Source organism: Phalacrocorax carbo, chromosome 2, assembly GCF_963921805.1.
Source record: "Phalacrocorax carbo chromosome 2, bPhaCar2.1, whole genome shotgun sequence".
In the NCBI taxonomy this organism is placed as follows: Eukaryota; Metazoa; Chordata; class Aves; order Suliformes; family Phalacrocoracidae; genus Phalacrocorax; species Phalacrocorax carbo.
Window position 1 is genome coordinate 78,430,092 of NC_087514.1, and position 25,986 is coordinate 78,456,077.

A 25,986-nucleotide genomic window follows, 5' to 3' on the forward strand; every position below is an offset into this window, starting at 1 on the left:
CTGGTGTGTTAATTGGCCAGAATGTTCCTGCTGATGTATCTACACTATAGAAAGTGAATAGATACTGTTCATATTATGTCCTGTTCCTGACTTAGTATGCTATTTTCATGTGTAGCAAACAGAAATATATCTCACAAATTCACTCTTCCCTGTCATTGTTTGTTTATGAAGCACTGATTATGTTTTCAGTACTGAATCCAATGAAATTGCTTGAAAATCTTGAAGGCAGTGAACTGAAATTCTCAGATGAATCATATTATTTTAATTAAAATGGAGTGAATTGAATTGTATTTCTTTTCAGAGTACTGCCCCCTCCATATGAAGTGGTTGTACTGGCAGCTCAACGCTGTGTCATAGTATAAAATGGTACAAGAAGTAGTTGCAACTCTCTGAAAATTATAATTCAAAGACCATTCAGTTTATTTCTCATGGATGGTCAAAAGCATTTCTCCTTGTCATGCTGATTCACGGCTTGCTTCAGAAGCCAAGCCATGGCGCTTGGCTTAGGGCTCAGGAAGGCCTGAGCTCTTTGAAAGGGAGCGAGGCTGCGGCCTCACTGCCCAGATCGCATTCCCGCAGCACCTGAGCAAGGCAAGCCCAGAGACAGTAACCAGGTTCAACCAAGACTCAAGATCATAGGGCAAAATCATGGTGAGGAGAAATGTGCAAGGCCAAACCAGAAAGTCAATCCATAAGTCAGGATCACATCCAGCAATTTCTCGGCACATCCACAGTGACAAGGCAGGGCTGAGGTCAAGTCAGTCCACAGGCTGATGTCCAGATCAAGGGCACCTGTGGTCAGGTGTAGCTTAGGTGGAGACCAGCATTCCTCACAGCTCAGGCAGGAGCTAAAGGCCCTAGGCTATGCTTAAATAGAGCTCTGGCCCTGTGAATGTAGGTAGAAGCTCTGGGTGAGACTGATAAAGGATATTAGGGTTTATGAGTGTGCTCAAGGCCCTGGCACACCCACCACCCTCTCCTTATGCACAAAGCCATTCATTTCATCACATAAGGCTGTCAAGTTGTTCAGGCATGATTTCCCTTTCATAACTGCATGCTGGCTAATCCCAGTCACCTTCTTGTCCTTCATTGGGTTGGAAATGGCCTCTAGGAGGATTTGCACTATCACCTTCCTAGGGATCAAGGTCAAGTTATCTTCCCTGAAGATAGGAGTGACATTTGTTTTCTTTCAGATCTCAAGAACCTCCCCTGATCACCATGAGCTTTAAAGATAATTGAGAGTGACCTTGTAGTGATATCAGCAAGCTCTCTCAGCTCTTGTGGTTGCATTCCATGATGTCCTTGAATTGGACCTTCAGCTGGAGCTCTACTGAGGTCTCTAACAGCCTAATGAGAAAATAGTATGCTGGATCTTTTGCATCCGAGATCATCTCCAGGCATTCTGATTTAGAAAAGACAAAGAAAAATTTATTGATCTGGATTGCGTGGTATGCAAATGTGGAGAGAATATAAATCAAAAGACAATTTTTGATGTGGAAATCGCAGGTTGCTTTTGGAAAAATCAGCATTTTGTTAACAAGAGAGAACCACATTCATCCCTGATACAACATTGCTGCTTTTTGTGGTGATGTTGTAGGTAAGACATTGGCTCAGAACGCTCTTCCAGTTTTAGAACTAATGAAATTCCATTTCTGTGGTAAACTTTTGCTAACAAAGAGAGAACTTCGATTTTATTACCTTGTCTCTTTAGGATAAAGTCAGACACTGAAAGCCATCTTAATATTATCTGAGAGGCTGTAGCTTCCTAAACCAGAGTAGGATGAAAGAAAGAATGTTGAAATTTTGTTGGAGGAAAAAATACGTTTTCCAGGAAATAATCTCTGGGGCTCTGTAGCAGTGCTTATACAGTTAGCGTGCACTGCCTTAGTGTGTTTTCTGCAAACATTTTTTCTGTTTTTTGGCAGACAATATGTATGTTCAGCATAGTGCTAATTATAGAAACAGCTATACATGTTTGTAACTGCAGTGGGGATACATCTGCCCTCAGCTGCACAGGCAATGTTGGCAGCTCCATGAAACACCAAAAAAAAAGGCATACAACTGTTTTCTTTGTCAGCCTATGAAGTATTTTTGATGAAGATTCTTTCAGGGTAGGAACAGAACAAGAGTAAAAAAAATATTTATTTTCTGTTAAGCATAAATTTCTTTTATATTAATTGATAATTTACATTGCATCTGGGTCTGCATTTGCCTTGCTAAAGATGTTTGCCTCATGCACAACTTGCGCCTCTTTAGCACTGATTCAGGATTCCAGGACTGATTCGGCCTCAACCTTTTTTCAGTGCTGCCCAGTGCTGTCTGTAATAGCCATTACTCTTGCTGCTGCTGGCTTTTACTGAAAAATGACTTGCAAAGGACCACTTTAAAGCAGTTCACTGTCCACTTTCGTGTTACCTCTGTGGACACTATCTGCACTACCTGCACAGTGCAAACTCAGATATCTTTCTTCTACTACAGAAGTGGACAAATGGGGATGGAGGAAGATGAAGAAATCTGCAGGAAGACAAAAGAAAGTCACAATTTTGAATGTGTACACAACTGCAAACCAAAGAAACCCTGGAACAACCAACTAAAAAGTCTCAAGAAAGTGGCTGAATTAGGAGCACTAACAAAACCGGAAGTCAGAGTTTTTAAGCCTTGAACAGAGGAAGTAAAGTTCCTTACTCATTGCAATCCTCTTCTGGCACTTTAAGCCATTACTGGTTTTGACCCTCTTCTGGCATTTTAAGCAATGAAGTGTTGGGGTGTCTTCTACGTGTCCTATTGCATGACGCTTACGTGAGGCTCCCCTCATGCTGGCTTGGAGCCAGCATTTAAAGAGCTTACCTGTGAGTTGCTGATCTTATTCTTTCTCATGCCTTTGCTTCAAGAAGTCCTGATGGCAGAGTCCAAACCTGTCTTTGTGCTCTTGCAAAAGCCACAGACCTACTGGTTTTGCCCATCCAACTGGCCATTCAACGATTGGAGTTTAACTCATAAATCTTCCCTGGTCATTCTGAAGTCTTCTGTTACAGTGTCTATAGCTATTTGCCATGAAGCCTGGTGTTTGGAGTCTCAAGGCAGTCTTGGAAAATATTAATCAGGTTTACGTGTAGGAAAAAGGAGAGAAAGCATGTCAGTTTTTGTTAGGATCTGGCAACACATAATGCACTGAATTAGCTGCTGTACTAGCCTCCTATGACACCGGTACCCAAATACTAATTTCTTCAGCTCTGTGCATGGGTATCTAAGCTGCATTTGTTTGCAGACTGTCTCAGAAAGCTGCTTGGAGAGAAGTTCTGTACAGAGTGATAAACTTGTGCTGGACTTAATTTAGGAGAGATGGAAGAGCTTAGGTTAGTCTGTGCTGCTCTTCAGTATTCCCCAGCTTGTAGAAATGACTAAGAAGCAATGCAAGTGAGGAAGGAAAGGAGTAATTTTGTGTGCTCTTTTAGAGCCATTGGATAACTGGTGGTTCCTAGCTGCGATTTTGTTGCCTCATCAAAGAGGAGAGTAGATTTAAAATCTTTTTCTGCAGAAGGTGGTGAATAATGAGGTAGCAGAGTTTGCTGATCAGATTGGGATATTCAAAGTATAAATGCCCATTGTAGAGAGCTGAGAAACACGTGAATATGTTTAACTGGTGAGTAAAACAGAGCAGGGACTGTTCTCCAGCCCCAGTGGTGAGCATGGCTAGTGTCCATACACTTAAATTCATCTGAGATGAATGTTAAGTGAGGAAAATTAGGGAAAGAAAAATTAACTTAATATGTATGTGGATTTACAGATTTGGGAAACTGTGTTTAAAAGATTGACTTACGTAACTGAAAAGCAAACTAAACCTGCCATTGTATTTGGTGCTGAGAACTGCTTTCCTGAGATAGCACATTACTTTGCAACATGTGGTTGCTCCAGCACCCTTCTCTGATTGAGAAGGGATGATATGTGAGAGATACTGCTCCACGTCTTTTTTAGTGTACTATTACTTTATATCTTCATGATGTATTGTCAAATCTTTCCAATGGCATTGAAAGGTAGGTCGCAGGGTAAAACTTACTTTGCTGTAAAAGATAACTTGTATTAGCAACTGAAACTGGTGGGTTTTAAGTAGGAATTTTCTTTTTGTACAGGATTATTTTTCTTGTGAAGAATAAAAACTGTAGTCATTCCATATAGCAGGAAACCCCAGAAGCCTAATGCAGTTTCTACATTGTTCATCTGCTAAGGAGCACCTATGATATAATTTTGCTATTAGCTTAGAACATGCTACGTTCAAAACAGGCATCTTTTATACATACATAAATAAATATAAAGGCAGGAGATAACATTAGAGAAGGGAAATTGTCTAATTTTTGTTGCTACACGTACATCAGATTTTGTAAAAAAAGATTTTATTTTAATGTGACTATTTCTACTTTATCTGTAGCGTTCCAATGCTATTCCAGTCAAATTTGGGAATGCAGTCAGAAATTAATAAACATAATAACAAGATTACTGCGGTCATCTGGAAATTGGAATATTCTTTCCTTCATATTACTGGTAACTTCTCTTTGTATGTAGGAAGGCCTGACAGTTTTTGAAAAGCATCATGATATATTTCAACAATAGACTCACATTTTGTCTTTTCTCAAATACGTAGAAAGATACTACACAAACTGTAAACCAATCTGTAAGAAATGTGTCAAATGCAAAATCTGCTAGTAAGGCAGAGCTGTAGGTAATAATAGGCAAGGTTATCATGGAAATGACATTATTGCCTGTTTAGTGGACTTGTATTTGTCTTCATGTTCACAGTATTAAACCCATTTGATTGTTAAAGTACATTATTTGGAAGGGAAGAGTTTGTTGTGTTGCCAGAATTTAATTTTCCCTCCACGCAATCACAACCTAATACCTGATTTTTGTATGGTGCACAGAATTTGTAGGTTCATCCCTAAAGCAAAACCTCTAGAGCATATTTTGAACCCAGGAAAGAGTAAATTAAATACGAGCAATAAGGGTATTTCAAAATCTGTCAGAAAATAATAATATGGAAATTAAACTTTTTACTTTAAATATTACATATACAGTTTTAAAGTGTAATTCGGTTTAAATAACATTTGCCTTAGATGCACAGTAGTCTAACTATGAAAAAGCTTATGGAGATATCTCAGTTCACCTTGTGACTTGTGCCTGTTGTAGTTGCAATTTTTACTGCTAGAAAAGAGTCATTCTGCTAATTATTGGTGATCTAGCATGCTTTATCAGCAATTTTAAAAACTGTTTGCTCCACTGAAGTTAGTCAGCCAAAGTGAAAACATTTCATCTGTACAAATGTTTTTTAAAGTGTTGCAAAGTGCCTTTGTATGCAGTTACACGATCAGACAGGAGTTTGAAGAGCATATATCTAAAAGTATGTAATTTATATTAGATACCATCTAGAGCCATGGCAGTGAACCAAACCAATCTCCCCTTCCTTGCATGCTCAATCCTTCTTGCAGGAATTGAGTAACAGACAGACTTTCAGAGAGTCTGGAAGGCCATTTGACATCAAGGTTATAAAAATATTCAGGGAGAACAAAGCCACTGCAGAGAAAAAGTTTCTGTATCCGTGTTCAGTGAAGAAGAAACTGAAGAAATTCCCACATTAAAATTCTTCTCAGAGGTGTGGGGGAAGGAGGGCATATATAGATTGGTCTGAAATAGACCTTGGTTCCTGAAGACCATAAGGTAGCAAATGTGAAAATAAACTTTTGAAAGAGGTTCTAGAAAGGGTCAGGGAAACTGTAGGTCTGTAAATTCAATGTCTTCACAAAGCAAAAACTGAAGCTGTAAGAATAGAGAATGGGATAAACACGTCCTGTTTTGAAAGAAGTAAAGGGAAGTCTTTCCTTAAAAGTGCCTTGAAGTAGTCTCAAGTCATCAACAAACACGTGGATGAGGCTGCTTTATTGATAGTTCTACTTGGATTTCCAAAAGGCCTTTGAAAAGAGTCCTTTGCCCAAGCCTTTTCAGTGAACTGAGTAGCTGGGTGGGAAGATCCATGCATGGATAAATAATTCTTTAGAAGACAAGGAATAGAAGGTAGGAGTGATATTCGGACTTAAGGAATAGAACAAGTGTGGAAGAGTGGAGAATGTCTCTTCCCTGAACAAGTACCTCCGTTTCTTTAATCATTGCTTTCAGCTAGCTTAAGAGCAATGGCCTATTCCTAATAATGCTGTGTAGTATCTTAGGTGTCTGTAATGTATAGCCACAGGCTGCTATATAGGGGTTGTCACTAATACTGGTATGAATGTGAGGTACTGTGCTGACTTTTGAGGTGTTACATCACCACAAATCATGTGATTTAGAAAAAACTCGTTCAGGGTGTCCAACATGCTTCGCAGTAAGGCTTTGGAATAGAAAGCCTGACCTGACTAATGACGTCTTGGCAGCTTTGAGGCATGAACGAGAGAAAATGGCATCTTTTGTGTAAAGATGGAATGAGTTGGCAGGAGCAGCATGAAGAAGTTTTAATATTTACTTTATTCCTTCCTGAATGTAAACCACTTCAAGTACTTTCTTTATCCCAGCTTGCTGACTCTTGATAGCATTTGCCTGACACCAGAAAATTGAACTTTAAGGTTTCTTGAGAGTAAATTTTCCTGTTAGATGCCTTCCAATTCAGAGTCAACCCAAATGCTGATTAGAGATCTCAATATAGTTCAAAATGGTAACCAAGGTCTTAAAAATCATTATAAAAACATATATGAGCGTCATCATTAAAAACTTTGGCTCTGAGGACATTCTGGAATCGCTTTAATCCAGTTCTGTAGGTCATCACTTTCCTGGGTTGTACACCACTGTTGTTATTCTCCTTTCAGCTCTGCATCATTTTTTATGAAGTACATAGCCAAAGACCACTGTTTCCTAGCACAGGCTAACAAATTATGAAATATGAACTTGATAAAAGCTTATTTTAGTCATCAGAGAAGAAGAACAAATACTTGAGGAATATTTCCTATTAAAAAGCTTATCCAGTTCTTTATAAATACTGGTAGAGGAAAATATTACCTAAGGAAAACATTCTTATATAAATCATATTTTCATTTAGTTAGAGATCAAAAAAATACTATTTCAAAATGTCTAATTACTGTTGTCTATCAATTAGATTAAAACACATTAATTGCGAACAATTTGCAATGCAATGGAAAAACTGTATTGAGTACATGTTCTTACTATATTTTATTCATGTAATACTAAACTGTCCATTGATTTTAATGTCATTATATACTGATAACTGAAAGTATGTAGCATATGTAATACGTAGTGCAGTTACACATGATATAAACTACAGCAATTGGGGAGGAAAGCTGAAATTGTCATTATGGTTTTGAGGGTAATCTCATTTCTGGTTAGGCATGCCAGAAGTTAATACATTAATAAAGAGCTCATATGTGATTAGCAGTTCATTTATCGCTTTGTCCTGCCTTCTCCTGGTAGCTTTTGAACCTATTCATTAATTTCTGTAAAACTTGCTAGAAGGGGAGCTGTTTAGAGATATATAATATAAGAAGAAATTTTCATGAAGGCTAGTAGATGATAATATGAAATAAATGCCATGACGACTGGTAGACAGTACAGGAGAGAGAGCCGTGTAATACTCCTGCTGAGGGAAAGGAAGGAGAAGTCTACTGTTACTCATTAACTTGGCAGCATATTGTTGGTCCTGTAAGTAAATATATTTATATTACAGATTTTAGTAATTTTTTTAAAGAGCGAAGCAGATTATTTTCTTGGAAAAGACTGAGGGTATCTCAAAAATGAGACATGGGACTATTTCTGTAATATATCAAAGACTGACGTATTACCCCATAGGTTTTCTAAGTAAACTGTTCAAATTTTATGGTATTAAATGTCTTTTTTTTTTTTTTTATAGGACACTAGTACTCATTCCTATATCAGATCTGGGACCTAAAAATGAATCTTAGTCTTTTGGGGCTAACATTTTAGTTTTTAAAATGGATAATAGTATCAGTTGTTTACAGATTCTGCTTCCAAAATTCAAGCCATACCCAAAGTTACTGTTAGTTTTTCCTAAATATATATCTGAATAGTTTTGAATTTTTGGTTTTATTTGGTTTTTTTTTCAATTAATTGTATACCTAAATGTGTTTGAGCAGTTTTAATATTAAAAATTTTAAATTATCCCAGAAGCACATGTAAACATAAAAAGAGCTCTCTGTAGGCAGGAGGGGGAGTGGAGTCGCTGGCTGGTTCCTTCTGAGCAAAGAGAGTGAGAGTTCCCCTCTGGCAAACAATTATTTTAGATTCAAAATATGAAGAGTTATTCATTAGTCAACAATATTGATTATGTGTATTACACAGAAGTGATCTAAAGGGACCATAACTCTCATTCTTGTTTCTGGTGTATTGTTCCTGGTTTTGATTCAAGAGCTTACAGTTTATGTTCTGTTTTCATCTATGCTGGCATATAGATAGGCTCTGTGTATGCACAGGGCTGAATAAAATAAATCCAGTCACTCTGCAGAACAGCCTGGAGCTATGAGAAACTTCACTCTGTAATAATGATTAAAAAAGTCACATCAAATAACATAGATATTACAGAAAAGGAATATCCTGCTGGTGTCCACAATGCGCTGATTGCAAAAGCTACAAAGAGAATTACACATACAAATTAGAAGACAGCGTCACAACTTCCTGGCTTGTAAAATGACATCAATTCCCCTTCCACAAAGGGACTTTTTACCAAGTTTATTTTAACACTGAAAATGTGGAGCAGTTTGCTGACGTCCGAAGTGATGAGTAACTCAAACTCTTATTTTTTTGTTGATTCTCAGTTATTTTGAGAAATCTTAGGTTGTTGGGGTTTTTTTGTTATTTTCTTTGTTTTGTGTCATTTCTTTCAAATTCGCAATTTGTTTTTCTACTTATCTTTCTGAAAAACATTTGAGATTCTCCGTGATACAGGCAAAGGGTCTGAGGATACTGGAGCTTCCTGTTTCTTCTCTTCATCTGTATAGTGTTCTTTTTGTGGCCTTTCTGAGTATCTAAGGATTTAAATACCATTTACCTTTCAGATGATTAAAAGTAATGTTGCAGTCATTAAAGAAATTTATTTTTACTCTTAATTCCTGAGGAAGTAAGTCTGGAGTTACCCATATTCTGTCTGTCCTTCAACCTGTCATGTTCTGTACTCAAATAACTTTAATTCATGAACTTTCACCATCAGCTCTGAAGCAGAAATAGAAATACGAAAGATTGCTGCATTCCTTTATGAAAGACAGGAGCTTTCATGACAGAGACACCAACTTAGTGATCTCACTAAGACAAATGTAGGAAAAGGCCAGTTGTTACACTATGTAACAGCAGCTGGTGGACCAGGCTAGTTTCGGTGCTGTAAGTATAACAATCTTTGGCCTGTTTGAGGAGTTGGAAGTATAAGTAAGGAAATAAATGGGCAAAAGGATACAAATCTGTAGGAATCCAGACTTCACTAGTTTTGCTGCTCCACAGACTGCTTGTTTTTGAAACAGTGGTTGCCTTATGGACAAAGAGTCTCTTGTTTTCAATTCTGTCATCCTTCTCGTTAGCTATCACATAGCTATAGAGATTGCTGACACTGAACTGTATTAAAATGTTGGAACTCTTGAATTTGGACCTGCATAGGCCTGGAAATGTAAAAGAGAACAAGTCAGCATCATATGACTGGCCAGAGCTCCATGAGCAAGAGCGTTGCATGGAATAGCTGGAGAACATTCTGAACACGTGTACTAAAATAATGGTATTTGGCATAGGACTCAGTGACCATGGGAATGACTAATTTACATGGTGGCTAAGCATTTCCTTTTTAAATGCTGCTATTCAGTTTCTCTTAACTGCACCCAGTGTTGTTCTTTCTACGTGAATTTTGTCCGAGTTTAAAACTGTACAGGTTCCAAAGAAGCACAGACTTGCTCCCTAGCTTGGTTAGTCACACCACAAACCATCAGATGAAAGATCAAATGGGGAGAGATACTATTCATCTTTGCAGAGCTAAAGAATTTTCACCTTGGCAGTGACACAAGAATCTTTTTTCTCCCATTAATTTCCATGCAGACATTATAAATTATAGCTTTTCTTGCCCACCCCTCAGCTTCTGTTTCCTCAGCTTCCTTATCCAGAACAGAAGTGGAATCTAACTGTTTAAAAAGTTATTAATTGTGTTGGGGGGTGTGTGGTAAAAATTCTGTTCATTCAAGAAATGCAGGAAGGATCTATACAATATCTAAAAGGAAAGAAATGTGACAAAATAACTCATAAGCTGGAGGCTTTCCACATAGGGAAACTCAGAGTGGAGAGCTCTGATTTTTATATTCAGTGTTTGAACAACAGTAACTAAGATATTTAACAAATGATTTATGTTTCAATTCAGAATCAGCAGCCTAAATTATAATTTTTATTTTTATATAGCATTATACTTCCTTGTATACATATACCTTGTAGGCAACTTCCATCAGCTGAACTAGGAAGATGCACCATTACTGTGTAATCGATATAATACACATATTTTTGATCAAACTCAGTGAGCTTTAGTACTCTCTTGAGAAATTAGTCATAGCTACTTAACTTTGTCTTCATTTGCTTTTAAATACAGTCTATTTTGATAGTTAAGCACTAGACAGCAGATTACTTTATATTCACTGATACTGAAAAATACATGTGCTTGAATGTAAAAATACAATTTGGAAAATGCCCCGTTGCCTGGAAGTGCATACACTTTTCTGTAGGTCAAAAGAGATGGAAGAGAGATCAGGCATGACAATGTTCCTTAAGTGATTAGAGGTACAAGCTGGTGCTTGGAGTACCTGGAGATACTTCCCAATGGTATCTTGGTGTTCCCTGCATTAATTTTTCACTCATATTTAGATCATCTTCTGTAGACATTGAATTTATTTATTGATTGAGCAGAAACTTCACCACAGTGTACACTTAATGGATATATCTAAAGGGTCCAGGAGATGCACGTGCCTCTCCACTGACTGTACAGAGAGATTAGAACTTCTGCTGTGTGACTCAGTGTTTCCATACAGTGAAATGAGTATGGAACTCAGTAACTCATAAACTCTTACTAGAGTTTTTGTATATTGTGGTTTTGGGTTTTTTTTAGTGCAGTGTCTGTTTGTAAAGAAGATGAAGTAGGTTCATGCAAAACTCTCTTTGGGATCACCCGGGCCTTTTTCTGCTGTTGAGTTACCATCATTAGTTACACCATTTTCCACAGCTCAGGCTTGTCCTCCTTGGCAAAAGCCCTAACCATGTTGTGTAGTCTGTTCAGGTGCCCCTTCAGTTCCCTTATAGAGGTCCTTGGCTACAATTTTATCCGCACAGTTGATCAGAGCTCTTGCCACAAGACACAAGGTTTCTTACCAGAAGATCCACCACATCTTTTCTTATTATCCAACATTCATCTAGAGGGGAAGGAGGCAGGGGTGGGGAGAAAAAAAAAAAAAAAGAAGGAAAGAGAAAGAGCAGTAGAGTCCTAGGCTAGAGAAATGACAAGGTAGAGGACTAGTCTGACCCAGGATTTCATTCCAAGTGCTTCGGTCCAGGTAGGATTTACAGCACGGCATCTTCTCAAAGCAGGCGCCTGAACAGGAGAAACTTTTTGTACAATTGCATACTGATTAGAGGACTTGCTGAGGAATTGGGAAGCTCAGTTAATTTTTTTTGACTGAGGAAAACTTTGAACCTGTTCCTCCTAGGAGAATGCCTATGAGACTTCACAGCAAATCTGGGCTGAATCTTGTCTCCAGCTGGTATGTTGAAACTGGACTGCAGTTCAGAAGAACATCCAAGACTTAGGAGAAGAGGGATACTCAGCAAGAAGTGTACACGTTGTTTATTTTGTTTAGTAATGTTAATTGCATTTTCCATCGAACAATCTATTGACAGTATGTGTTTCTCTCAATAACTCTTAGGTTACAAATACAGAAATACTCACTCAAACCAGACTACATACTGGCAAAAAATTTGTTGGTCTGAGTTAGAAACCAGTTCATCCATTTCCTGGATTTTTTTTTTTCTAAGTTAATACCTTAGTGACACATTTCTGAATTAACTCCATGCTGGCCAAAAGGATTAATGATGTTTTGAACACAGTTTTAAATCTACATATTCACTTACACACTTACGTGTTACCTCTACACTAAGTATGGCAATGGCTGAGATATCTGAGCTGTGTTTGAACAGCCTAATTCAGGTACTGGAAGCCAGCACAGAGCTTCATGTGGGCTGAATTGCCTCATTGAGAATCTGAAAAGCCTGGTTAATTAGCTTCCTTGCCTGTCAGTCACTTGTTTCCATCTATTTTCTCACTTCAGCTAGTTCAGTCATAAAACTGTAATCTGTTTTTCTATGGCTGTGAAGATGATACTCATAATTTACTCCTCTATCTACCCATCACAGTACACTTTTTTCATTTTGGTTGGTTATATTCCTGAAATTTTACTTTAAACAGTTGATAACTTTATGAAGCTGGACAGTACATTTAGTAAGTTTGTGTGCAGGTTTTCAACAATGATCCATACATAGAGATGATGACAGCACACTGTTGGTTTCAGATCAAATCTCGGTGTTCATTTTGTTACTAAACCTTCGCACTGCATATCTGAGAATTTTCTATGCCCAGCAATCTTTGTTTTCAGGCATTCGTTCTCCTTTCATAATCTCATTTCAAAAACCAGAGGTGACTGCCAGTTGGAACACCCTCCCTCTGCACTGTAATCTCTCACGCAAGATCTTTGTTCACTAATGCGTGTCTGCTAAGAGTACTGTGGCATTGCTGACATCAAAACAGGATCAAGCAGTTGTGATTTACAAAGGAATCTAAAAGTATTTTGAGTTCAAATGTTTTTCTGTACACCATCATCTCTTAAAGTTTTTTTTAAATTATTGACTGTTGCGAAATGTTTCCTTTAAACTATTTCCTATTCCTCTACTGCATAAAAGAGGTTCTTTCAAGGAAGTGAAAAATGTAGATTTTTCTCCTTGTTTTTACACTTATGTATTTTTAGAAAATTTTAAGAACTTAAATGTTGCATTTAGAAACATTATAATGCCATGATCTTAAAGTTTTTGGGAAAGAAAGAAAAGTTTTATCAAATTGAAAACATCAGTCAGTCCTTTCTGGAGCAAAGGTGTATAGCTCCTGATTTTAGCTTTATGGAACGATGACAGGTGAGATGTCAGACATGTCACAGATGGAGGAACAGGTATTGCCTGTAATATGTTATAATTTGTGAGGAAAATAAAAGCATTTCTTTAAAACTCTCATTTTAAAGTGTGCATTTATAAAAGGAGCATTAAAACTTCATGTATTTTTTTTGTGTATAAAATGTATTCCTCAAGGAGATGGATTTCTGTTAATAGGACAATTTCTGTCTTTTCTCTGTACCACCGTAGCATACTGTCAACTTTTATGACGTCTCTGGCTCTTTCACTACTAGCAGTCCACAAAGGATTGCCTGGTACATAAGTACACCGAAACCAACCATGAATGATGACTGGGGAAATCAGTCATAAACCCCATTATTAGATTAACTGCAGAGGATTAGTGGAATTTTAGCCTCTCTTCTTCCTCCTTCCCTTCCAGACCACGAGCACTATGACGTCATGTAGTACTTGTAATCCAGGCTGCATGATACCCTGGGCCTGACAGATAGACACCCGCTCTGATCTGTGTGTCAGCTTCAGTTCCCTTTTTAATATTATCTCTTTTTTATTTAATTCAGGATTGGTTTCATTACTCTACTGTGTTTCTTCTGCTCTGAGTGTTCTAGGATGGGTTAATATGTCTCTTTTTGGAGCAATAAATGGGGAACAATTCAAGTGCTAGCATCATCACAGTATTCTGACCTTTTCGAAGTTTGAGCACAGGAAAGGCCTGCCTCTCTCCTCTGCTTTCTCTGAAATGTACCAGGCAATTAATGAATAAAACTGGATTCAGTAAGCAAACTTATTTCTCATGTTCTTGCATTGTAGTGTACACTAAGTATCTGATGCTGTAAGTTTGACCCTAAATTTTATAGATTAAGTTTTGTGGTTTAGGCAAATTCAGTGTTTTGGTAGTAGTGAAAAGTATATTCTAGTAGAGAGATGTCAGATCTCACTACTTAAATGTTGCTTACTGTCATCAAGGTTAATATTTACAGCTGACTGACAGATATTAGTGGGTCAGGCTGAGATGAAACACAGGTCAGGCTGTTGATGTAGGTGAATCTTTTCACCCCTTGATCACATGGCACTGCAAAGGAGTCTTGCCAAATGAACGTGGCAATAACATGTCTTCTGAAGTTGTTATTAGGAACCATAGCTATTGTTTTACATCAGTAGATCATGATCCCACCTAATTAATACTCAGTAGTGGATGTATAACATAAGCTCAATTTCTTTTTCAGAAAATGTATATGCCATTGAATAGGCAAACGTGTTGTTCATTATCATTCTTATTTAATCCTAAAGGAAAATGGTATTATTGCTTGGGATTTTGCCACTAATTGTGAAGGCTTTTGTGAAAGTGAATCTTTGCTAAAAATCAAACACAAGTAAAATACATGACTGCAGCAACCTTTCATTTCAGATTAGGATTATGTTCTGTTAATTTATTTATATAAATTCCCTGATGCTTCTTTTTTTTTTCTTTTCTTTTTTAACCCCCTAGATATTGGCAAATGTAATCATTTTTATCTGCGGAAACTTGGCAGGAGCATACCACAAACACCTTATGGAACTTGCACTGCAGCAGACGTATCAGGACACGTGCAACTGCATCAAATCCCGTATCAAGTTAGAATTTGAGAAGAGGCAACAGGTAAAGTCACACTCATGTCGGGGTCTGTTTTACTGCATTCACATTATCTCCCTATTCATCACTATATAATCCAGTTTGGTAATGCAAAAGCACTTACTGAATTACTGAAGTTACTTAACGAAATACGCAAAGTCTTTTGAACAAGGTTGTGCACAATTTCCATCTGCATATAAGAAGGTATTATATATGTTGTCAAATGCATTTTTTCTTTCATTTGTTCGGTGAAAGTATTTTATGATAAAGAAAGTTGAAAATGCTGTATAGATTGTGTTTGCACACTCTTGTTGTCCTCATTGAATGAGCTGTGAGATGTACATGTGAGCTTTGGGAATCATCAGTTCTTCATGCCCAAGACCAATATTGCAAAATCACTGTGAGAAGGTATTACTGCACTGTTTTTGAAAAATATTCGAAACTACAACACTGATGAATCATGTGGTATAGTTCTAGGGGTCACGTATGTTAAGAGGAGCTAGGGGAATTGCATAATGAGACTATCAGTCATTTATTCTAGCAGCTGAATAAAAGGCTTCTCTGATTGCTTTATATAGTTCTTTTTCTCTTTGCGAGTTCTGTACGGTGCCTATCATCCTGACAGATAGGTGCTTCATTTAAGAGAATTTGAAATACAAATTAGTTCATCAAGTAGTAAAGAAGATAGGTGTATTTTGCTTTGAAGGTCACCAGACTCAAACTGCTATAAACAGCTAAAGGTCAGAGGATAGAGCCTTCTCTGACACATTTCTGTCATCTTCTGATAGAAGAAGTGCATGGAGATGTACATCTTGTATGTCCCAGCTGACCTTAACTGTCATGTCTGTCTCACAAATACCTGCAGCCATTTTAAATGGAGGTTCTCAACTTCCATCACCAGCACTTTTTTTTCAGCAAATGGCGAGGCCGTACCAGGACTTCAACAGGTGATGTGTGTTCAAGGGGCTAGCCTTATTCCACTGGGCACTTTGGTTGCATATTGGCTGAAGATGATGCAAAACATTTAAGGTAGTCTTAAGGAGAACATTTTACAGTAAAGGCAGGCTTTGATGGTTAGATGCAAAATCTGCATAAGGTACTATTGCAGGAGAGGTTGTGTAAGAGCAGTCATTTGTAAGTTTCCACCTCTGCCTCCATGAGCTGTGTGCAGTGAATCAGTAGGCTTTATAACTGATAGTACACAATCCACGTTTTACTATCTGTTGAGAATATGGGTGAGAGTGTCTCCAAATTAGTTCCAGTGAGACAGCTGTGAGTGCAGAGCAACAATGCCAGGTATCTGGGAGCAGTAGCACTCCAGACTGTGCAATCTCCAATCGTGTGGAGCTGATGTGATGGCTTCTAGGCTCATGGTGACTTTGTAGAAGGTGGTTAACACTGCTCCCTGTGCTTAGGCCTCAGCTGCGAGAAGGAACCATGCAGACCGTAATCAAACAGCATAATTCATAGGAGACATCAAGGTCTCCCTTATTTAGGAGAGGCCTGAGCTCTTAGCTTCCTGAGCACAGTTGTAAGGGCCCAGGCTTCTACTGTTTGTTGCTTTTTTCTATAGGCATAGGAAATGCATTGGTGTATCTGCCAGAATCAGGAGGGGGTGTTACTGGTCATTGTCAGTAGGTGAACTGAAAGGTGTAAGGATGCTGCTTGTGGCAGTCAATAGTTAGAACAGATGTAGTGCTAATTGGTGGTTCCTGAAAATGTGTATTATTTGCTAAACACTACTAATTTCTATGGAAAGGCATAAGTAAGTAAGTAGCTTTGGTTTCCTGGCACTTCTGAAGGCCTTGCAAAACTTGTTGAGAACCTGACAATGGAAAGAAGCAAAAATATCTGGAATTCTGTGCCAGAGGCTTCCTCTCTGTGGTTTGTAGGAGCTGTGTTTCTAATATGCTGGAGCCCAGCAAGATGGAAAGCACCAACAGCTATCTTTCATTGATAAATTGTGTTGTTATAGAATAATGAAGGACATTGTACATAATTTGTTATATATAAGCATGTGTTGTCATATTTGTGTTTAGATAGAAATATATCAAATTAGTTAAGACATCTACACAGCTCTAAGTAGTGTATTGGAGGTCTGGATTAGTAACAGATGGATCAATGTCTCATTAAATGGAAGTAAGTGAAGTTTCTATGAATGGTAATGATCTTTTCGACCTTGATGGATCATTAGCTCATCAGATTATCTTATATAAATTTCTTTAGCCTATATCCTCAGCCCCATAATATGTCCTTTATCTCGTGTCACAGTTTTTCCAAACAGAAAGACAAGGAGGTGCACATCCTTATTATCACACTTATGAATGCTAGATATTTAAATGTGAAAAGGTAAATGCAGATTAATTTGGTAAATTGTTATTTTTTTCCCCAGGGTTAACAAATTAAAGTTTGTTAGCAAACTTTAGTTCATAAGTGGATATACTTTAGTCTGTCTTTTAATACTGCTTGTTTTTCCAAGAAGATACAGAAGATCATCCATATTGTTAGTATGTAGGGAGTAAGGTAATCATACCGCTGGCTATTTTTAGAGGATGCTGATACATTGAAACAGTAGGAACAGGTGCATTTTAAAAAAATGTGGAGTTTGATCAAAGTGTTTATTAGCCTGTGAAAGGTTGTAGCTTGACCCTTGATTCTACAGCTCTTTAACAAGAAAAATTTCATTTACTTCAGTGAGAGGTAATACAAGGTAGTTTCATACAAGTGCAGGGCATAGGATGCACTTCAAAATGCTTAGGGCTCCAGATCAAATTTACAAATTTGCCAGATCATGGACATCATGTGTTTTATAATTGTTTTTGAAAGATGTACTATTTATGTTCCAAATTATTCCATGGATTTTCTCTTCTTTTGAAAGTAGTCTCATACAAATGTAGCCAACCGTTGTTTTTCAGTTGGATTTTTTTTGTCTGTCTTTGAATAGCTTTTTTGAGAATACTATTTTGATTGTATCAATAGATAAGTATATTGAATTACCACTCAACAGTTATGCCAAAGAACTCAAGAGAAACACCAAATTCATTATTTTTCAAGTGAGACCGGCGCACATTAGTATCTGGTGAAGTAGGGGTGTGCGTAAATATATTGAGGTACAAGTCAGACATATTGTTCCCACACCGCTTTGTATTTCTGTTAGGGCACAGCAAAGGCTGGCTGCTCCCAAGGGGATGGGAAGCCATGGGTGATGACTTGCCCCAGCAGGGCAGGGGCCTCACTCACCAGCCAGGGCTCTGTCCCACAGCACAGGGTGAGCTGGGCAAACCCAGCTGCCGGCAGCCAGGGTCGAGCACGAGTCCAGAACACCAGCCAAGTTCGTGGTGATGAGGCAGGTCTGAGGCCACGGCAGGAGGTCAGTCCACAGCTCAGGGTCAGGTCCAGCAACTGCTAGGCAGGTCTGAGGTGAAGCTGGGGAGTCAGTCCAGGAGCCAGGATCAACAGGGACCACAGCCAGCTCCTACAGCACAGCTCAAGGCAGAGGCTGAACTGAAACGGGGCTCCTGGGCTGTGGGCAAAGGCTGAGGGTAGAGGCCCAGGTGAGGCCGGTCAGTGCCCCCAGGGCCTTTACAGTTTCGTATAATTCATTGCATAGGAGTCATACTTAGCTTGGCTTGGGTTTGCACTACATAATGTGTGTTTGCCTGCAGGTGTACGTGTGTAGATGTTTATGCATATTATAAATGACACCTTTATGAATTGTGTTTTCATAGGACTGTGATAACACTGGACACTCTGGATTTTATTCCCATTAGTGTACTTTGTTGTGAGACTTGCTTTTAAACTCCTGTGGTAAAAGGCAGTATTTTCAGTGTCCACTTCGGTGTTTCTCACACAGCTTTTCTCTTTTTTCAGTGTATATAAAAGAAAAATGTGAAACTATTCTGACCTCTATTAATTTGCAGACCTGTTTCAAGATATATATTTAAAATAGCCTCCCATAATGTTAATTGTCTCACTGATACAGCCTGGCTGACAGTTTGTAGGGGTAATGACTCACTAACATTGAGTGCAAGATCTTAACGCTGACAGGCAGTTAGCATAATTGCTCTTCTCTCTTCTGGTGCTTTGCATCATGAGACATGGGAATATACACTGAGAAATTCTTACAACATAGCAGGGGGGTGTTTGTGAGGTGTTGGTGTTCAGTGGGTTCTCTAAAACGCTGTCTTTGAAAAGGAGGCAGTATAATGACGGTTTTAGAAACAACACTCAGGTAGCAGATGAAAATGAATGAGGTTTCAAATCATTGAGTGGGATTTTAATTTTTTCACCAAAATGGTGAAGCAATACCATTCATTACAGGAACTGAAATATTTCAAAATTGTTTTTAAATTGATCTAAAACAGAGAAGCCTCATAATTTTCTGCGACTTGAGGCTGTTAGGAAAGAACAGAAACATTGGAAATATATTGTTTGGAACTAATATATAAAATGTGGATTCTTGTAAGTTCAATTAATGCATTTTAAAATGTAAGCTACTAATATTTTCATGAACATAGAGTAGTTTTTTCTAAGGGCTTCCTCATTTTCAATTTTTTTTCCACATAGCTTCAAGGTAAGCAGGAAAAACAAAAACTCGTTTTGGTCTTTTAAATTTTAGAATCTCTTTTCTACTTCAGGCATGTTCATACACATACACATGGGTGAGATGTCAATCCTTCCTATTAATCTCCATGTCAGTTTTGAGGAAGAACTTAAGTGGTAAGTTCCCCATGATAGACCATGTGGAAGATGGATCGAGTATGGAAATAGAAACTGGAGAGAGTCCACCGAAGGGCTACAGGGGTAATTAGGGGACTGGAGCTCATGACAGATGATGAGACTCAGAGAACTTGGGATGATTAGCCTGCAGAAGAAAAGGCTTGAGGGGGACAATTAACAACCACCTACTGCCTGAAGGAGCTTACCAAGACGTGGTCAGATTTTTCTGAGAGGCACACAGTGAAAGGATGAGAGCCAGTAGGCATGAATTGCAACAGGGCAAATCCTGGCTGGAAGGAGGTGAACAATTCTTCCCCAAGACAGGGGTTAACACTGGGAAAGGCTGCCCGGAGAGGTGGTGGAATCTGTGTGCAGGAAGATTTTCAAGACTCAGTTGGACAAGTTGTTATGCTTCAACTCTTGTGGCCAGCAGGGAACACACTACAAATAGAGAGCTCAGAATCTATTGTTAGTCTAATTAAAGTTTTAACAATCTAATGAAAATAGAACAAACAATTAGTAGTAGTATTTCAGTTACAATAATAATAAGTCACAGTCCACATTATCTCATTAACACAGAAAAGCATAAATGCAGCTAAAACTCTTATGCAGAAAATCTAGTATATCTCTTTTCCCTCTGCTATTATCCTCAGTCTTCGGTAACGATGTAGCCCCACAATACAGTACGGCCATTGCCACGTGCTTTGTACTGAGTTTGCAAGGCCTCAGTGTTAAGGCTGTCTGAATTTTTTTGACCTTCCTGGAGCTTTGTTTTTATTTTATTTACCTGTAATATCATTTTTTCTAATGACAAGGTGGCTATAGCTAATTAATTTTGCTTTTCTTATGGCATGGTACAACCATAGTTATATAGATAATAGTAACGAACAACTATTCTGTGACGAATGAGATATTTACAACTGTAAATATATAATTTTAAAAAACCCTGTAAATACAAAAACACAATGTAGAAAAATACAGACCTGGCATGATAGTGGAAGCCTTAAGAAATGGAGACACATAATGCAGTGCAGAGGAATACAGGCATGCAATGATTAGAGATGGGGCACAGGCCTGTCACTGGAGACCCCAAGTCCACCGCTGGTCAGTTAGAGAAATGCAGTTAGAGAAATTGGACCTGGACAAAAGTGGTTTTTAGGGTGAACAAAGAATAAGTTGTAACACACATAAAACACCATATATATTAAATTTGGATTTAACATGGATTTGCAGACCAACAAAGAAAGAGAAAAGTATGAATGCATGTTATCATGTACATAAAAATTGCCCCAAGAAGGTCCTAGATTGAGGAAGAAGTAACCGTCAATATCAGCATCATACTCCTTTCCATAAAGAGCTTCAGATGCTGATGACTTGCTGAAAATCTTCTCTTACCACCACTGCCAGGCTGAAGCCACCAACCTTAGGACCCACAGGAACAGTCAAAGCGTGAACCTTTTAGCAGGGAAAGGTTTAGAAACTCAGAAGTGTATGTATAACAATTTAAGTTTTATTATTACTATTGGAACTTTGCTATTTTAATATAGAAGTATTTATATCTTTATTTGGTTTTCTTTACTTTCTTTTTACCTAATAATTAGAGCAGGAATAATAATTATCCTTGGATTAGACTATTAAAATTTCAGCTAACAATAAATATAAGTTAACAATAAATTCTTGGCTTTATATATATGTGTGTGTATGTGTTATCAGGTTTATTTCCTTTCTGTCCATAAACAAGATTTTGAGTGTTACACTTCATATGTCTGTCTGGGTCCTAAGGTGGATAATACCAATGTTATTTGAGCAGAAAGTGAAGGTGTTGCAGCCACTTGTCAGTGCCCCAAGTTCTTCATCAGGAGGAGGTAAATACTGGTGGTTTGGACCCCATTACTCATCAATTTGCAATATTGATAAGTTTTCCTGTCACAGGCTGCCTCCTTCTCCCTGCTTCCTGGGCAAAGTCTGGGAGCCACACGCTGCCGCCCCCCCTCCCCCAGCCCCATGACCCCGGAGGGGCTGTTTGTCCCGCAGTGACTAGGTAGGGGTGCCAGCCCCCTGCCCCAGGAACTCCCAGAGAGAAGCCAATACAGGCATGTGGCCACCAGGCAATTGCTGCCATGACTGAAAATCAGGCCAAGGCAAGCTCGGAGAAGTCTGAAGATCCTGTGTTGAATACAGAGCTTTTGGTATTACGGTAAAAATTGTATTATCTGGGCTACAGAGGCCCTGAGCGGCTTCATCTAGTTTTGAAGTTAGCCCTGTTTGGAACAAGATATTGGACTATAGATCTCCAGAGGTCCCTTCCAAACCAAATCTTTCAGTGAGTCTGTAGTTTTCTTTAATGTCTTTCTAATAGCAGAGTGCTGTGAAATACAGGGATACTATGATTTCAGACAGAGAGAAATGAAAAGGTAAGTGTCCCCTCAAATCATGTCCTATAATGGGAAATGAGTGTTTTTTATATCAACAAAAAATTATATCAGATACTACTGAAATCCTTCCAAGTTTCTAATACTGGCTCTTTGCTTACAGAAGTGTAACACCAGAAATAATGTAAGCCATTTCTTCTCCAACTTATTGATGAGAATAATAGTCATTTTGCAAGGGGAGTGTATGTTTGTTGTCAAAAGCTGAGTGATTTGAAAATTACATGGGAACCTGCTGTCACTTCATTACGTTCAGGTTGCCCAGTCACCGAAGAAGCTGAAATGGATTACATAAGCATGATGATATTACGATAAGAGAGTATTTTTCTGATATATATTTAAGAGTCTGCAATTGATTTTCCCCCAAGGTTCAGTATTTCGATAAAAATCTAAAACTTTGATTTCAAGAAACAGCTAAAAAGGTTCCTGGTTCCTACCTGGAGGCTTAGAAGTACTTCTGTTGATTCTACATTTTAGAATTGCTTCTTTATTATTTTCCTGCTGGGTTATTTCACATAACTGTCATTTTTAAATAGCAATTTGGTACGTATTGATAGATTTAAAATCAACAGTATTGTACAAAAATCTTCCAAGTACAGAAACGTTTAGTGTAGACTGTTGACAAAAAGTAGGTAATTTGTTAAGGGTCCAAAATGTGAATTTAAGAACCTGCTTTGGGCACTAATGTTTGATAGTCCAGCTGTTTTAGTTTAGATTTTGAGCTATGTTGTGTTTGAGAAAGCACATTTCACTGATAAATTTCATATGACTAATAACATAATAATTTTACATCATACATCAGTCATTTACTGGTGAAAATAGACCATACAATATTTATGATACCTTTCTGCTTTTTCAGTGTCAGTAATCCTCATCACACAGTAGCTGTTTAGTACTGTTATTTCACTTTATGACCCCCTATAATGTTTTTAATGAACATTAGTGGTGACTATGGAGTAATGCTCCTTGTGAGAAAAATAAAATACATGTGAAATTTAGCATTAGCATTCTACAACAAAGTAGGAAGCCTGATTTGGCAGAAGAGGAACTAGGGAGAACAGCTTAAAGTAGAATACTCTTAGTTGTATGCTTCTCTATTCTTTCTCTCTAATCTAACGTGGACGAATGTTTTTAAAAGATTTCATTCAAAAATCACTCCGTCACATACACCTTTGCCTTATTAAGTTTGTTAGAAAAATGGATAAGTACATAAGTGCCACAGGCCAATCATTTAAAAATTACAATGATTCTTTTTACAATTGTTCTGCTGATGTTGGTGTGTGGTGGGTTGACCCTGGCTGGATGCCAGGCTGCTCTGTCACTCACCTCCTCAACTGGACAGGGGGAGAAAATATAATGAAAGGCTCATGGGTGGAGGTAAGGACAGGGAGAGATCACTCACCAATTACTGTCACAGGCAAAACAGGCTTGACTTGGGGAAATTTTATTTATTTATTTATTTTATTGCTGAGCAAATCAGGTAGGATAATGAGAAAAACCCCACTAAATGTTAAAACACCTTCCCCCCACCCCTCCCTTCGTCCTGGGCTCAACTTCACTCTGGATTTCTCTACCTCCTCCCTGCCCCGAGTGGCACAGGGGGATGGGGGTTGGGGTCGGTTCATTACATGATGCCTCTGCTGCTCCTTCCTCTTCACACTCTTCCCCTGCTCCAGTGTGGGGTCCCTCCCAAGGGAGACAGTCCTCCATGAACTTCTCTGATGTGGGTCCTTCCCACAGGCTGCAGTTCTTCACAAACTGCTCCAGTGTGGGTCCCCCACGGGGTCACAAGTCCTGCCAGCAAACCAGCTCCAGCGTGGGCTCCTCTCTCTGTGGGTCCACAGGTCCTGCCTGGAGCCAGCTCCAGTGTGGGCTTCCCATGGGGTCACAGCCTCCTTCAGGCATCCACCTGCTCCATGATGGGGTCCTCCACGGGCTGCAGGTGGATATCTGCTGCACCATTAACCCCCATGTGCTGCAGGGGGACAGCCTGCCTCACCATGGCCTTCACCATGGGCTGCAGGGGAATCTCTGCTCCGGCACCTAGAGCACCTCTTCTGCTCCTTCTCCACTGACCTTGGTGTCTGCAGGGTTGTTTCTCTCACATATTCTCACTCCTCTCTCCCGGCTGCAGTTGCTGTTGTGCAGCAACTTTTTCCCCTTCTTAAACCTGTTATCCCAGAGGCACTACCACTGTCGCTGATGGGCTCAGCCTTGGCCAGCGGCAGGTCCACCTCGGAGCCGCCTGGCACCAGCTCTGTCGGACATGGGGGAAGCTTCTAGCAGCTTCTCACAGAAGCCACTCCTGTAGCCCCCCTGCTACCAAAACCTTGCCGTGCAAACCCAATACGCAGTGATTCAAAGACAGTTATTTTTGGCCTCAGAACAGAGGTTGCTAAAATAGAGGGATTTCAGTGTCTGTGCCCGTAGTCTTTGTTTACTTTCACTAATAACTTTAGATTTTTGTGCTGATGTTGAGATGTAGTATTCTGCTGTCTCTTCTACTAAGATGTCTATATCTTTGTGATTCTTAATAAGAAAGGTCTTTAAAATATTGTTTTCAGAAGAAGTTGCTGTTCTGAACTGGGCAAGTTCAGATAAGGAGATGTATTCAGAATGAATTTGTGGGCTTGTCCCAGTTCACCACCACTTCCCTACTAGAGGTATATTTACAAAGCCTAGTGCACCAGGGCTAAACTATCTGGTTTTCAGCTGTTTACAGCAAAGTTTTGACTTCTCTAAATATATTCTTAAGGATTAGTTTGTCATAAAAGTGGTGGCTGCAATGGAACAGTATTCTTTCTACTTTCTGGAACATACATCTATTTTCTGAATATTTCTGAGGGGAAAAAAAAAAAAAAGAAAAAAAAGCTTTCCTGTATTTAAGTGCATGTAAAGAATTCATAGGGCTCTCCTGGCAACATTAGCAGAACAACTGAAACTTTAACCAATATTTGTAGTGACTCTGCACTAGCTACTGGATTACCCTGAAGATTTTTCCACTTCTTTAAATAGGCTAATTCTCTTAATAGCATCGTTGCATGTGCTGTAAATGTATCTCTGACATTTACTCTGCTTTAATAGTGACTATACTGTTCATTCACTCCAATTGCATTTGGAGGCACCTCAACGTAGTGTATTTCATGCTGGCTTTTATTATTCACTAGGAAAACAAGAAAAAATGGATTCTAGTATTTTCTTTTAGGGGGAGGTACCACACAATTTAATACACTGTATATTTGGTAATAGCAAGTATTTAATTGTGGTATTACTAAAGAAGTATCTGTCATTTGTGGCAAAGAAGATGATGACATTGTAAGTGAGAGGCACCTGGAAAGCATTCAGGTAGATAGATTTATTTCCAATTGCTTTGGATATACTATAAGAATACAATATCTCCCAGATGTTTGCATTTTTTCTTTTTCCATATCCACATTGGATTGTAATTCTTGGAGCCTCTTTTTTTAGTGCTGCAAACATTTCAATAATTCATTAGGCAGTTTTCAGTTTGTGTGGCTGCAGTTGCCTTTTTTCTTCTCGATTCCTTTTCAGGCTGCTTGTTGGTTCAATTGATGCTTTCATAGTGCTAAACACACCACTGTGTTTCTTGAAAAAAGGTCTGAGACAATAGACTAGCCAATAAATGTTAGCTACTGGCAAAATGATTTCCTGCTCCCTATGACATGTGAGCCTCAAAAAGTGACTGTGGAACATTCTTTGCACAACATGTGTTGACAGAGCGGATATTCCCGGCTTTTATTATCCAAGTCAGTTACTGTCCTTAGTTTTGTGTAACAACCAAGACCTGTACATCAAAAAACAATAGCAAGGGTAGTGATAGGAAGTATAAAGGCTTTGTATATGCCTTGTGACCAGTGCTTTTGTAAGGTAAAAGATATTCAGGTCGTTGCCTGCAAATGGAACATGTACTACACTGGCATCCTGCATCTTGTTTAAAGTCCTGGAGTTAATCCTTCATAATACTTCACTGTTTCAAAAGTTGCTTAGGAGCTTCTGCTCTGTAGAGATGGA

At 38.7% G+C, this 25,986-nt stretch overlaps 1 protein-coding gene across 4 annotated transcripts in view; it reads left to right on the top strand.

Annotated features, from left to right (window-relative positions):
• Positions 1 to 25,986, top strand: part of ADCY2 (adenylate cyclase 2) — a 218,695-nt gene that overhangs the window by 84,960 nt on the left and 107,749 nt on the right. For all 4 annotated transcript variants that reach the window (XM_064443349.1, XM_064443348.1, XM_064443351.1 and 1 more), the window contains one exon: positions 14,684 to 14,833. In XM_064443349.1, coding sequence (XP_064299419.1) covers positions 14,684 to 14,833 — 150 coding nt within the window. The remainder of the gene's footprint in view (positions 1 to 14,683; positions 14,834 to 25,986) is intronic.